Source organism: Cyprinodon tularosa, unplaced genomic scaffold (genome assembly GCF_016077235.1).
Source record: "Cyprinodon tularosa strain WSP-4 unplaced genomic scaffold, ASM1607723v1 ctg273, whole genome shotgun sequence".
In the NCBI taxonomy this organism is placed as follows: Eukaryota; Metazoa; Chordata; class Actinopteri; order Cyprinodontiformes; family Cyprinodontidae; genus Cyprinodon; species Cyprinodon tularosa.
Genome location: NW_024038978.1, coordinates 338,851 through 354,146, shown reverse-complemented (window position 1 = coordinate 354,146; position 15,296 = coordinate 338,851). Strand labels below are relative to the sequence as shown.

The 15,296-nt window shown below is 39.2% G+C and overlaps 1 protein-coding gene across 2 annotated transcripts in view; it reads left to right on the top strand.

Annotated features, from left to right (window-relative positions):
- The first annotated feature begins 687 nt into the window (after positions 1-687).
- The window catches only part of prex1 (phosphatidylinositol-3,4,5-trisphosphate-dependent Rac exchange factor 1), a 120,316-nt gene continuing 105,707 nt past the window's right edge, over positions 688-15,296 (top strand). For both annotated transcript variants that reach the window (XM_038289886.1, XM_038289887.1), the window contains exon 1: positions 688-1,057. In XM_038289886.1, coding sequence (XP_038145814.1) covers positions 914-1,057 — 144 coding nt within the window. In that variant the 5' untranslated portion in view covers positions 688-913. The remainder of the gene's footprint in view (positions 1,058-15,296) is intronic.

Genomic DNA, 15,296 nt, shown 5'->3' with positions numbered 1-15,296 from the left:
AGTGGCGCTATTCCTCCTCCGTATATGTATTAAGTGTCCTGATCAGTTTTTTTTTGTCACCTGGAATAAAATCCCACATCAATAACCTACCATGTTTAGGCCATTTCTTTCTCCTTTATGTGCACCTATGGTTTTAACCACCAGGGGGCGCTTTTCTTTTACATTTCTTTCAGCAAGCTGCTTCTAAATGAGAATTAGAGAAAAATAAATAACTACACAACTAAAATGAAGGTCCACGATTTACATAAATCCATTAAAAATAATCTTAATATTTCCTTTATAAATATTAACATATAGTTTTAAGGGATAAATTAATAAATTCCCAACTAAATAATAAATGTTTAGTGTCAAAAGTGTTATGTTAACTGAGAAAATTACTTTTTAAAGAGCAGTTTTTGAGAAAAAAAAAAAAAAGCAAAGATGGTAGTTTGACATAAAATTATTTTCTTTCCTGAGATATTTTTTTTATGCATGTTTTTTTTTTGCATGTAAGGTACATATTTTTCTTTAACTCCCGGGGATAACCACAGTTGTTTAATGTTAATCAGTTTACTTCATTATCGCAGCTTTAGTGATGGAGGCTTTAGGTGTGACATACAGCTGTTTGTTTTAGTTGAGTGTGAGCTCATTATGAGCAGAGGTGCCTCCCCCCTTCCTCCCCTTTCCTCCCCTTCCTCCTCCTCCTCCTCCTCCTCCGCTGGTGCTGCTGCCACCACCAGGTTCTCTCCGCTCATGGTTTGCTTACTTTCCTCCTGAACTTTCCTCTCAGAGCTCATGTTGTCTCAGCTTTTGGAGAACTTGCTCCTGCAGGATGGACTGAAACACCTCCCCTGTTAAGGGTGCGGATACTTCAAAGAGAAAGCGCGTGTTGTGTTTTCCTGTTCAAAGAGCGCGCGACCTGCTTTTCCCCATCATGGAAGAGGACGACAGGCATCAGGAGAACGGGATCCACGTCTCTAAGGACTCGGACCGACAGCAGCGGCTCAGGCTCTGCGTTCTCAACGAAATCCTGAACACAGAGAGGGACTATGTCCGGACGCTCCTCTTCCTTCAGTCGGTGAGTTTGACATCTACAGGGTGTCTCTCTGGGTGCCACTGCTGTTAACGGTACAAACCAGAACCCACGCGCTCAGCATCACCGACTACCTGTCTTCCACTTAGGCAGATAGGAATCCGATGTTTTGGTTTCAAAAAATGAGTAAAAGTTTAATTGATGGAGCTGAGCCGCTCGTGATCCGAGCCTTGAAACTGTTCTGCACTGGTTCCTGTTCTTCACTCTGGGTCCCTTTGCTTCATCTCCATCTAATGCATGCATTAAAAACAAGAAAACATAAACAAAAAAAGATGTTTCTTATTAAACCGTGCATGGGCTTAAACTACAAAAGGGAATCTCTTTGTTAGATCATCTCAGTTTAGATTAACCACAAGTCGATTATGCACGAAAATCAATCAAATACAAAGATTGTCACAATTTGTGCCTCATTTTCAGATTTGAATTAAATTATTTGGCATATCAGGTGGTTGATACACCTATGCATTTAATTCAGATCTTAAAATAGTGCACAAATTGTGACAATCTTTGTATTTGTTTGATTTTCTTGCATAATCGACTTGTGGTTAATCTAACATACAAAGATGGTCACAATTTCTGCATCATTTTCAGATTTGAATCAAATGAATAGGTGTTTCAGGTGGTTTTTAGTGTTTAGTTTCTGTGGGTTTCATTAATTGGGTGGAAAATCGATTGAAATTGGCCCCTGATTGGTGCATCACACCTCTCCATCCTCTCCATGGTGTGTTTAAGGCTCAGGTTCGATTTGCAAAAATACATAGATGATCACAGCCATTCAGCTCCAGCTCCACGCCTTCCCTTAGACTGAGATAAGAATCCCTTTTCAGCACTTTCCCATGTCGGGATTGTGCGGTAGCTGCTTTCTGAATGAATAAACTGGCGGTCTTTTATTTTTCCTTTCTTTCAGCATTTGGTTTGCTTCCCACCTGCAGGTGGTTTTTCATTCCATCACTTCTCGCTGTCGCCTTTCATTTACCTTCTGCCATGTCACCTCAGGTACTTGTTTATTGTGGATGGGCCCCTGTGTGGTCTGCATAAAACATCTTTATTATGATACAATGCTAACTGCTGAAGGCAAATTCCCCTCTTTTCTAGCCCACCCCTCTGTACCAAAAAGTCAAAGGTCAGGCTTAGATGCAAAGCCTGAGCCTCAAGCAAACAGACTATTTAGTTCCTCTCCTTCGGCACCCTGCTGACTGGAAAGCAGAGACTAGTTGTTATCATTCTTAACTCGGGATAAGTGATGCATTTATTAGCATTCTGGTGATTCCTGTGAATCCTTGCTTTTTTTCCCCCCTGTTTGAAACATCTGGCAGATATTTGTCAAGCTCTGCGTTTGTTCCTTCTTTCCTCTGCGCTGTTCGATGTGAAGGACTTCCTTAATGTTTTTTTCTTTGTCTGCAGAGGAGTGTTTTGTCACCCATGACTAAAAAAAATAAATAAAAAAACCCCAGCCGAAACGATGGAAATCCACTCGTATCCCGTGCTTGAAGTTTTCACATTTACCTTTTTTTGGGAGGCAATCAATTCTTTGATAAACCAAACGATGCGTGATGACTTCTCAGCTGCAAGTCAGACGGCACTGCAGAGGGTTATGTTGTGACCTAGATCACACCTCTGAACCCAAATCGAGCAGAACAACAATGACTAAACCTCCAAACTCTTCACAGAGGCATCTGGGAGGAGTATGATGACAAAACTGGAAAGAAAAACTGATGCCAGGATGAACTAATGCAGATTTTGAGGAAAAAACCAAAACAACTTAATAAGCATCAGCGAGTTTTATTTAGTTCATTGCTTTGACCTGATGGCTTCTTTATTTGTGTGCTGCATGGAAAGGTAACACATGAAAACACCCACCAACACCTCTGCCAACCCTTTGCATAGCTTTGTCACCATCGGGCTCACTGTGGTGTTGATAAGGGACTCTAGCTGTGAGAGCTCACAGCATATTGTTTCAGTAAAGATAAAGTATGGATCAGGGTTTGGGGGGTGGGAAAACTGGGAATCTGCAGAGCCAAGAGAGTAAAGCATTGATAGGGGATGAAAACAAAGCAGCCATCATAGATTTATTATTGTTCTTTAATGATTTTACTTCGTCCTGAACGTCAAGTAGAGGATAATTTAGTTTTATCCAAACTCAAACCAAATTGTTCACATTGAAAGTTTCCCAAAGAAGCGAGAGTAAAAACGATGCGTTCGCCTTTAAGTTTTTTTTGTTTGTAATTTTTCTTCTCAAGCCATCGGTGCCACAGCGTGTCCTTCATGCTGAACGCAGGTGAAGTCTGTAAAATCTGATAATTTGGAACTAATGCTGTGATGCGACTGACGGGGCTTCAGCTGCGTTGGAGGAATCCGTTTGCTCATTGTGTTTTTAAAGAATTCTTTTACTGTACATCCCCCCTTTAGAAAAAGACATAAATATCAACTGGTTTCTCTAGAGTCCCTTTTCTTTCTTTCTCCTCCGCCCTGTTCGTGTTCTTTACTGTTAGGGGGTTCTGACTATTTAGAATTAGACAACTTTTATTGTCATTTTGTACGCCTTTCAGAACATTTCCATTCCATTACAGCAGCATTACAAACTGGACAGCAGTTCATTTCAGTATTTGGAGCCTTTTTACCAACCTTGGGGACCTCAAACCCCTGCGCTTCACTACTTTCCTTTTAACAGAGCGATACAGCTCATTATTCAGGTGTTAGTTAAGCTTTAGCAAACATTATGCTATGAAAACAAACTGTTATTTTCTTACATTTAATTCAAACAGCTTTAGCTTGATTAAATTAAAGGATGGGACTCATTTAGTTTCTATTATTTCTATAAAAAAACAAAAAAACAAAAGCAACTACAACTACTATTTTTTTTTTTAAGTATGAGGATAACCTGATGCCTTCTTTCAGCCAGCTGTCAGGCAGTGTGTGGCTAGAACTAATCTAAAGGGTTGCGCTGTAGCACTCAATGTTCTGTAAAGACAGAAAACTCTGGGAACTTGGGAGGTTTAAACTTTAAACCACAGTAACAGTAAGATGGGAAAGTTTAACCCAGACACAGTCGAAGCCGCAGCGTGAGTCGCTGACCAGCGCTGAAACATGGAGGAGGTGGTTATCCTACCCAGCGTCGGCCCTCTCAGCTGTTCCGTATGTCTCTCATCCCCTGACCATTACCAGCCCCAAGCAGCTCATCCGGGATGTTGGGAGGAAAGAGAGGAAGGATGGAAAAGGGTTAAAATGAGCCGTCGTTATCGCCGAGGATCTTTAAAATCTGTTAAGTTCTGAGCAGAGTGACGAGAGTCTGACAGAAACGGCTTATCTAGTTTTTTTAATGACAAGTTTTAGGTGTTAACTTCTGTCTACAGCTTTAGTTGTGACCCCCCCTCCCCCCACCACCACACATACACTCTGCTAGTGTGTGAACAGATCGCTGCTTAGTGCCACAGATTTGCGGGGATTTTCTCTATTGGGCACGGCTTTGCTGATGCGATCCAGCCAAGTGGATTTTCCCCACTCAGGATCCACCAGAATTTAGGCTGCTTGACACGAACACGGTCACCAGCGTCATACCGGCTGGACTTCAGGGGTTTTCCTTCAAACCATAAACAAACATGGCTGTGGTTACTGTGAATTTCTTGGGTTATTTTATTTTTTTTTTAACCACAGTAACCCTGGTTTCTCCTCCTGTAGGAGCGACAGTGGACATGTGTGTTTTTGGTGTGAGACAGAAAGGATCTGAGTGACCAGGAAGGTGATGTAGGATAATAGGAAACATCTGGAATCCTGCCAACTGTGACCTTTGCTTGGGGCCACACACACAGCGGAGATTAGTGTTCTAATGCTGATGTGTGAATGAACCATTCTGGGTTTTTTGGTGCCTGGCTGTCAAGCATGGATCAGTAACATGGATCCATCTAGGCTGGGTTCTTCCTGCACACTGCTGGGCAGCTTTATGAAAAGGGACTGATTTACTGTCCCCTCTATTACAAGAAAAACCAACATGGTCTAAAATAAAGTAAATATTTCTTCAAATTTGTATTATTAGCTCTTAATTTAAGTAGGTTAATAGATGATCTGAGCTGTTTTACTTATAACATAAGGGGAGAAAAAAAAAAACTAAAAATCAACTGATACAGGCTTTTTAAGGCTAACCCAAATATTTAACCAATCACAGATATGTGCTGTTGATATTTGTGGGCCAAGTTTTGAGGCCAATATAAGTTTCTCTTCCTTCATTTGCATAATAAAAGATTTCAACCAAAAAAAAAGATAAGTTATTGAACAAACAAATGAAAGACAATAGATAAAAAAAAAAAAAAGGAGGGTATGCCAGGCTTGTCTTCAAGGAAATCTCAAAACATGGCAGCTGAATGCACTAATGAATCGGCCAATGCACGCATGTATTAGACAATACCCATACAAGAAAGATAAAAAATCTTAAATTGACCAAAATATCGGCTGGCAGATGTATCGGTCTATCTCTCTCTCTATTTTTGCGGCAGTGCTGATTTAAATTTATGCTCATTTCATGCACATCATGAGGTTGAACAGTGCTGGACTGTCTCTGTCATGTCGTCACCCTGGGTCTGTCTCTATGCAACCCTTGCTGTTGTTTATACGGGACTGACCAAGCAAACAGGATGACACGTGCACCGGTCCGTACACAAACACAACGAGTCATCCAGTCGATGCAGAGGAAGACAGACATACAGGAAGCCAGCCTTGAGCTTCCTCCACGAGCTCTAGCATGTGTCATACCTCTTTCCTATTTCCTCTTTTTTTTTGTTGAAGACCCTTTTTTGTTTTGCCACTCCTGCCCTCCCCACTCTGTGGGAAAGACCAGCATTGAATTTCTCTTGGCTAGAGAGTATAAATAGCTCCAGATTCTACATCTCTTCTATACCACAACACTGGTGGTTACAGCTCGCTGCAGTCGGATAAACACAGCAAAGAGGGGGGGCTGAACTGCAACCTGTTGCATTTTAACAGAACGTAGAGCAGCTACTCTTCCCATCCACAGGGCTTTTGAGGGGGGTCTTTATTTTAATTAAACTCTGCTTCTTATGTGCATAACCTGTAAATCAGATTAATGAACGGTGCAACTGATGCAAACTTAGTTTAACGTCTCTTAACTTTTGGACATTTAGTGATTTATGGTGAAAGAGCTGTACCAGCCAGACTCACTATAAAGCAGCAGGGAGGTAATTGACTGTTTCCAACTTAATCTTTCTGTGCTTTTTATAGTCATGTGTGTTGATAAGCCATTTCTTTAAGGCATTAGAATGCAGTAGGAATTTTAAGCATTCAAGTTAACAAGTCTGAGCCACTGTTAGACCCAAAGGCATGATGTAAAAGAAAAAAAAAATGGGGGAAAACACTCTCCTCCCCCACCGACTCCTAAGGAGATGCTTGCAGGTTCTTGCTGCTGTAAGTTGGCACAGTAGAAACTCAATTTCAGATAAACCGCAGTTGGAGAAAGTGACGTTCTTCTTGCTCATAATGAAACAGGCGGCGCTACAGGGAACAAGACAGTCATAATCTCTGTCTCAAAAATTAAGGTTATGTAATGTCAGGACTGAATGATTGTTGTTTGGGAGACAAACGGTAAAAATGTTTCACTGAGCAGGGAGATTATACATTAATCCACCTGGACTAAGTTGTAAATTCATGAGGAAATGAGGTCCTTGTTGTTGGATGGAGTTTAAAGATCTACTTCCTCTGTGAGGCTTAAAGTGGTGATTGGGTGGAAATGATGGAGACTCGGCAAGTTCCAAGTTTCTTTATGAACTAAGGAAGCAGGCACATGATTTAGTCACTTCCTCAATGCAACCAGAGATGAGCTGATGAAAGACCTGTAAAATGACAGCAGTCTAAAAAACCCTATAAAATCATTTTTTTTTACTCTTCTTTAGCTTTGCACCAAGCTGGAACATACAGTGCTTTGGAGAGAGTATCTAAATCCCTTTGCAACACCTCGTTTGTATTTTATGTGCGGCAGGTTGAGGGATAAATGGGAGCCAAAAGAATCAGAATCGGAATTTATTTTATTGCAATTGTGCAAAAAAGCAGAAAGAAATTAGAAAACAGCAGCTCTTAAGGGCAAATAAAATAAGAGAATGAATCCTTATTTTAAAACAGATCTTTCCATTACTGCTCCCAGCCATCTCAATACATTAAATTCATGCTGATTTTGCACAGTTTCTATCTTGGTCACTTAAATAACATGCTAGTGTCATTTTGCACATCTCAGGTGTTGCTGCTATTATCGGATATCTACCACTGTAAAAATGTCCACAGCTGTACATTAGTTATTTATTCTTGGGGTGACTGCACAGTATTTATATTTGTGAAAATATATATAAGCATGTTGTTTATTTTTAAACTCTCTCACTTATTCTGTTATTTTTATGCACTTTTAAGGTCAGCTTTTGCTGTAATGCTTTTGTTGCTGTAACGCCACAATTTCTCTGTTGTGGGACAATAAAAGGGCTTTTTTTTGTTATGAAAAAATGAGCATATAGAAGAGGGCAGCCAAAAAGTCTCAGGGGATTAAAGAGTACATGTTTTTTTATTTAGATAATACTCTTAAAATTTTAAAAGTTACAACACATAGTTGTTCTTTCTTTACTCCGACACCCCTAAAATCCACACTTTAAAGCATGGTGTGGGCATTGTCATGGTCTGGGAATATGTATGCAGATCAGTGTCTGAGAAGATGCAGGGAGCTGCAAACAACCAGAAACTGGGGCTTTACCTTTCAACAGGACAAAAATCCTCATCTTAAGCTGGGCATAAACTGTACAATTTATTTTTTTTCCCTTTTCGGGACGATTTTCTAGCCTGATCATGCATGGTGTGGTGTACATGGGGTAACGAGGAGCGATGAGCTTCTCACGTCCACCTCCCGATCAGGAATGATGACGTCGGGAGAAAATAAAACATGTTTGAAATTCAGTCAGCCGTAAAATGTTCTTTCTGTAAAATTTACGGAGCGTAGTAGCCACATTTGCTCAGCAATGTCTTTGTCCAAATACATCACCCTTTGCTTTCAGGGCTTTCAGCACACAAAAAATCGTACAGTGTACACTATTGTTCAAAAGTTTGGGGTCACATTGAAATGTCCTTATTTTTTTAAGGAAAATCACTGTACTGTTCAATGAAGATAACTTTAAACTAGTCTTAACTTTAAAGAAATACACTCTATACATTGCTAATGTGGTAAATGACTATTCTAGCTGCAAATGTCTGGTTTTTGGTGCAATATCTACGTAGGTGTATAGAGGCCCATTTCCAGGCTCTAACCAGAGTAGAAAAAGAACTGGGAGGCCGCGTTGCACAACTGAGCAAGAAGATAAGTACATTAGAGTCTTTAGTTTGAGAAACAGACGCCGCACAGGTCCCCAACTGGCATCTTCATTACATAGTAGCCTGTTTGTGCTGTCCTCCTAAGGGAGTACTACACACCGTTGTAGGAAATTTCTTAGCAATTTCTCACATGGAATAGCCTTCATTTCTAAGAACAGGAATAGACTGTCGAGTTTCAGATGAAAGTTCTCTTTTTCTGGCCATTTTGAGCGTTTAATTGACCCCACAAATGTGATGCTCCAGAAACTCAATCTGCTCAAAGGAAGGTCAGTTTTGTAGCTTCTGTAACGAGCTAAACTGTTTTCAGACGTGTGAACATGATTGCACAAGGGTTTTCTAATCATCAATTAGCCTTCTGAGCCAATGAGCAAACAATTTGTACCATTAGAACACTGGAGTGATAGTTGCTGGAAATGGGCCTCTATACACCGATGTAGATATTACACCAAAAACCAGACATTTGCAGCTAGAATAGTCATTTACCACATTAGCAATGTATAGAGTGTATTTCTTTAAAGTTAAGACTAGTTTAAAGTTATCTTCCTTGAAAAGTACAGTTATGTTCCTTCAAAATTAAGGAGAAACTTTTGAATGGTAGTGTGTGTCCGGCTTTAGAATGGCCTTGTCAAAGTAATTCTCCCTTCTTTTAGCTTTACCCTGGAAAGAGGCATAGCATTTTTTAATTGAGTTAAGATAATGTAGGATAAAAGTTTACTGACATTTATTTAAAATTTAGATATTTAAAATATTTGTTTTAACCTTTAAGCTCAGGATACTAGAATTTGAAGACAAAAAAACATAATCTTTAAGTTTTATTAATTTTCTATAAAAGGTGCTAATTTTTATTGGAGCTTAGTATCACTGTGGCTTTTATTTTGAAGGATTTTTACTGCTGTGGCTCTTATAATGGTTCAAGTGACACATAGTTGAACTCTTTCAGTAAAAATTCCACATTGTTATAGTTTATCCAAGTATTGTTATTTATTTATTTATTTATTTTTGGAACTCCTCAGTAGAAAAAGACACATATTTTCTGATGTTTGTTTTGATCGAATCAGCACTTTGCTGCCTTTTCAAAATCAAATATTTGCACGTATTTTATTACTTTTGTCCCTTGGACGTTATGTTCTGCTCCTGAGGAGGTGGAATATAAAACGACACCAGAAACATTTCAGTGGAAACTCAAACCAGTTGTTTTCAACAATGGCTGCCAAAATGAGAAGCTGGGATAGTATTTGGGTCAGCTGCCTGAGTGTTTTCAGGGCTATAAAAAGACCTTTTTTTTTTCCAACAAAAAAGGGGTTTTAACCTGCTGCTTTCTGTCTCTAACTGATCAGTGTATGATCTGTAATATCATCCTACAGGTTTTCCCTAAATGACCATTATTGTGTATCCTTAGGCACTAATCATGTCTTTGCCACCACCTATTCTCCACAGATGTGCAGACTGTTTATGTCTACCCAGTTAAATACCAGGTGTGGCACATTTCTAGCTTTGATTTCTTTATGTTAACTTTTTAAAATCTTTTCTTCTTTAGGGGTGATGGGTCTGTTGGAGGTGCATGGTTCCATATATCTCTTTGTCCTCGTGGGTTTGTTGTAGGTGCACGTCACTCTGACATCTCACGCGGCACCTTATTTCCCACACTGTGATTCAGTCTGTCGACTTCACGTCTGTCGGCCCCCAAAAAAACTCGTCCAGACCTCCAGATGGCTTTTGCAATCTGGTCCACGATGTTATCTGCAGATCAACACATGTCACCTGTCAACAGGAAGCCACATTGAAAAAAAAGACTCACTGCACAGAACCTTACCCATTGAAACATAATGCTGATTATATTCTACAGCAGTCTCAATAGCTGTCATCGACAGATTATTTTAAAGATTATACCTCGGCTGTGTACAAAAGAGGCGCACAGCATATTGTGAGAGTCTCGCAAAATTTGCACGCATCGGCCATGTTAAAAGCTATAGAAGACATTTGCTCTAACTGCATCTCAGCAAGAACGACAGCTGGACCATTTTGACATTAAGAATTCTAGGAAATTTGGCATAATTTTGATTATGTGCATCATATTGCCAGTGTGGGCTTGGTGAGGAGGCTTAAGACAGGAAGTCACTAATTTAGCACTGCGTGTCCGTGCTCTGAGATCTCGTACCCCTGTAGTGTTTCGTTTCCGCCCATGTGAGCTTTTCAAAGAACCTTTAAGTTTAAAGTCCTTCAAAGCGGAAGTGAATGAGATGAGGAGCAAGAGAAAAAAGGGCCGGAAAAAAACCTGGATGGCGTTCAAAGAGGACTTTGTGTTTTGGTGACTGGGTCTGCCAAAGAGAGTTTCTCTTGGAAGACAGTTAGAGACTGGCCGGTGGGCGAAGGAGGAGTGGTGGGAGTTTCTTTTCTGGCGAGTTGAGGAGAGATGTGAATTACAGCTTCTGGGAGAAAGAGAAGCTTGCTATGGTTTGCTGGGGTCCCTCATTGTGGCAACACCACGGGCCTTTTTCTGGCTCCGCTGGTCTCCAGCTACAAAAAGGGGATTTCTTCATTTATTTATTCACTTTCATGCCATGTCGGCCCCAAAGTGGCCCCATTGCCTCTCCAACTGCCCTGTCTCCCTATGTGGCAGGTTACCCCAATCCTCCTCCTGAAAAGAGAGGTGCTTAATGGCTCATTGTTCTGAGCTTGTTGTCTTTTTCTTTGCTTGAGGAAGGGTAGAGAGTTTGGGGCTGGTGACCTGAGGACTGGCATAGAAAAGTCCTGGATCTGTGGATCTGGGATTCAGTCTAAGGGTTTTTTACAGGAGGTGTGGGAACCGCAACAAATTGAAAAGGGGCTCACAGGGCCTGCTGGAAAACTCCCTGACAAGTGCTAGAGCTAGGTCTTGATATACAGGGTCTCTTGTGAGGTGTGTGAACTGAGTGAGAAGGATGAGCGTTGTTGCTGAATGCTGATGTAACCAGCGGTAAAAGGAGTGGAAACCTGGGTAAGATTTGTTCATTTTACCCTCGGCTTTGCTCTCATCGCAGAGAACCTGCAGAATCAGATAAATGAGCTGGGAGAAAAACTGTCTGACTTTTGTTATTCGGAAAGTAAAGTTTGAGCGGGGAATTATTATCAAATCTCCATTAATATCAAAACGCTTGGAACAATTTTCTTGGAATTCACTGATCCATTAAATTTTATTTATATATATATATATATATATATATATATATATATATATATATATATATATATATATATATATATATATATATATATATATATATATAAAGGATTTTCAATGATTTTTTTCCCCCAATAATTGCTCGTTTGGTCAAATTAGGATGAACTGATTTCAGAAAACTCGTATGAAGGAAATTAAAACTATTACTGATAGTTTAATTCCTCCTATCTCTCATCTGTGTTTCAGCCACCTTTAGCGGTTTCGACATTTTATCAATGATACTGGTGTAAAACCGCCTTCATGGTATCAGTGTAGCATTCTAATATGACCTATGCAATTTATCACATGTATATATAAGTGCTAATGTTCAGGCCCCGCTTAAATGTTGAAAAACAAAGAGACTAGTTGTTATTCTCTCCCTGATTTCTGTGAAAATCAGGGTCCTGTCTGCCAAAGTTTTATTATCAGACAAACGTTTATTAACAGATAGAGGTCCATTTGGACCTGATGTTTACTGAACTTTCCTAACTGTTCTGTAAAAATAAAAAAAGGCATTACTTCTGCTTATTTCTCTTCTGTTTTCTTCTTTTTATTACAGCATCAATGCAATAATTAGTGAGTTTAAACTTCGATATTTAGCATTATCAGAATTGAATGAGCCTTTTTCTGGCTGTGTATAAAAGCAGACAGGAAGCCAGCAGGCCTCCTCCTCTTCCCTGTCCGGTGAAGCGAACAGGAAGCCCACCAACATATGGCCCATCTGCATCTTCACACCTTATTTTTTTTTCTCCCATTGGCTGTGATAAACCTCAGCATTTAGAAAATCCCCCTGCCCATGCTGACACTTTGGCTTCTGCTGCAATGACATAAAGTTTGGAGTCAAATGTATGAGTCAAGTTATTAAACTGAGTAAAACTAGAGACCAATAGGTTTTAAAAAACACTTTGATCTGCTTCAACACATTTACCTCTATGAATTACCAAATTTCTATAGAATTTTTCTCACCTTCCTGCTGTTAGTTGTCATTAACAATTAAAATATATAATATTTTATATTAGCTATCAATCTAAGCTTGGTTAGCATTTGTAGCTGCTGGCTAGACATGATATTCTGTGTGTAAACCCTTAACTTAAGTCTAATATAGGGTTGCCATCTCTTGAAAAATGGAATCGTTCAGTATTTAGAAATAGAAGTACCTGTCCCGTATTTAGTGGAAAAGAAACACTTTGTCCCGTATTTACTGTGAGATTAAAAAATAATCAGTAAAAAGTTAATGGAAAATGAAGAACAAGGGCATGTTAGATACAAAACTTACGGTAAACTTGTTCCCGGGGCCCTGTCATGCATTGTGACCAATGAGCTGACCCCATATAGGTAACCATCCAGTATGCCCTCATCCCATTGGTCGAGCCAAGTGTTCATGGAGAAGATTGCAGGAGAAAACAGAGCAGTATGGGGGACGAATGGACAACTCCTCACTACTGCAAGAACTCAGAGGAAATAAGTGGAAAAAATAGGCTATCACCACATAATGTGTCATTGAGCTAATGTTTTTTTTTTTCTGTTTTACAACTGTAGCATACAGTCATTGCATTTAAGGCAGAAATATGTTTACAAGTTTGCACAAGTTTGCTGTTGCAGAAAAATGTGCATTTATTTATTGTTTTATATTCATTTTTTCAGTTTGATGATAAGCAGGACAGGGTTATGTTTAAGATACTTATTTAAATCAGCAAAGTTTGCTATTTTGTATTAAAGGGAACTGCTGGATAATAATTTGTTTCCCATGTGTTCATGTCACTAACAAATATGCATCTAATTCAATGCAGATTTGAGTCAAATAGTAAAAAAAATCACCACGCCAGGAAGGGTAAAGGCAATCGGGTCAGCCTGCAAACACATGAGGTGTCCTTTGTTTTGTTTTTTTGTTTTTTTTTCAGAGAGTTGGCAACCCTAGGGTGATATTTCTAAAAGTTCACTAATATTTTAAATTCAGTTTGTATGATTGAAAAGAGGTTAGAAGCTTTAACTCTAACTCAATGAAGGAAAAAGCTTGGCTTGGTCCAGTTCTCTTCTTCTTCAAATAAACCTGAGGTCTATTGAAGCAGCTGGATAAACTGCTGACATATCATTTGAAAAATGTTTTCTTTTGAATACCTACATTTCTTTGCTTCCTTTTACTTTATTTATTGTAATACCTGATGCTAACTTTGAGTCTTCCCTAAGGTAGAACTTCCACACTAAAGAGTGTTGTTGTCTAGCGACCTGATCTTAAGCACAATGTTTTTACTGATTAAATACATATGTTGTCAGACTTTTTAACTAGCTGGTCAGTTGGAACATGTCTATTTAATTCACCCAGAAAGTTTATTTTAATCATAAAGCTTAGTTTGTTCCAGCATCACAGCTTTAAAAGTTAACTTTAAAGGCGACGAGTTAAAGGCCAGCCAAGTGTGTCGTTTACTTCCTTTTTCGAAAAAGCCACACATCCCGTTCATGAATGATATCTGCTTCTTTTGTGCTGAGAGGAGGTGCTTCTTTCTGCCAACTGTTTGTTTCTTTCCCTACCAAGCTGAACCACTGCCTGTCACCTGGTTAAAAAAAAGAAGCCATTTTCTTTTATTTTTTTTAAATATATATCAGCTTTTGTTCTTTGTGATTGCACTGTTTTCACTTCCTGTTTGACTGCCACACAAATGGAGTTAAGTTCACAAACGTCCTTTCTTACATAATTCGTTTTATTCAGTCTTTTTCTTTTAAAAGAAAAGTCTTCAGCTTCTCTTGTTAAAAAATTGGTGCAGTCTTTACAGAATCCTACAGGAATCCCCAACCTTGGTTCATCCAGCTCGCATCACTTCAGACTTCACATCATTACATGCATTGTGTTACTTGTGCAATTTTTGATGTGCATGCCGTCCCAAAGTGAAGAAAGCAATTTGAATCTGTTGCGTTTGAAGGGTTTTGTGTCCAGAATGTGTTGCATGATTCTGGATCATTCAAAGCAGACTATAAAATGCAGAAGCAGCTTTAAATGACCTCAATTGTGAAACTCTTACCACACATGTGCCGTTCTTTTGCACTTCTGTCAGAGTCCTTAGCGCTGTAGAGTTCGTCTGGTGTGAGCTTGCTGACCACTGCCAGTCATATTACCTGTAGACCTGAGCGTAAAAAAAAAACACCCCTACAACAGTATGTTTGGAAGGCAGAGGAAGGGATGCGGGGTATTAAAAAATGCTAACGAAGAAGCAGCTTCTGGGAAATTGGACTTGATTAGAATTGCTTCTTGCTATGTTTCTAGATTTTACAGTTCTGTACAAAAGATTTCATGTCTTTTTTAGTGTTTTTCCCATTTAGATATTTTAAAACTTTGGAATTAAATTTGTCAGGGTTTCCACGGGTCATTAAAAATTATTAAAAGTCATTAAATTATAACGCTTTTTATCTTTTTTTGCGATTACAGCAGCCAGTCTTTTGGAAGTTTACCTTACCAGCTTTAGGCATCTAGAGGTGTACATCTCTCCCCTTTCTTTGTTTCCCTTTCTTTGACCTCATGCTGTTAAATTAAATTACTGCAATTTTCTGGTCATTTCTCAGAATATTTTAATATTTGGACCTGGATTTTAGGCCTTTCTAAGTTGGATAGCTATAAAACGATGTTTTGTTGCTCAGGCTCCATTTTTTTACTTATAATCCTTTCCTGTAATAAACAAA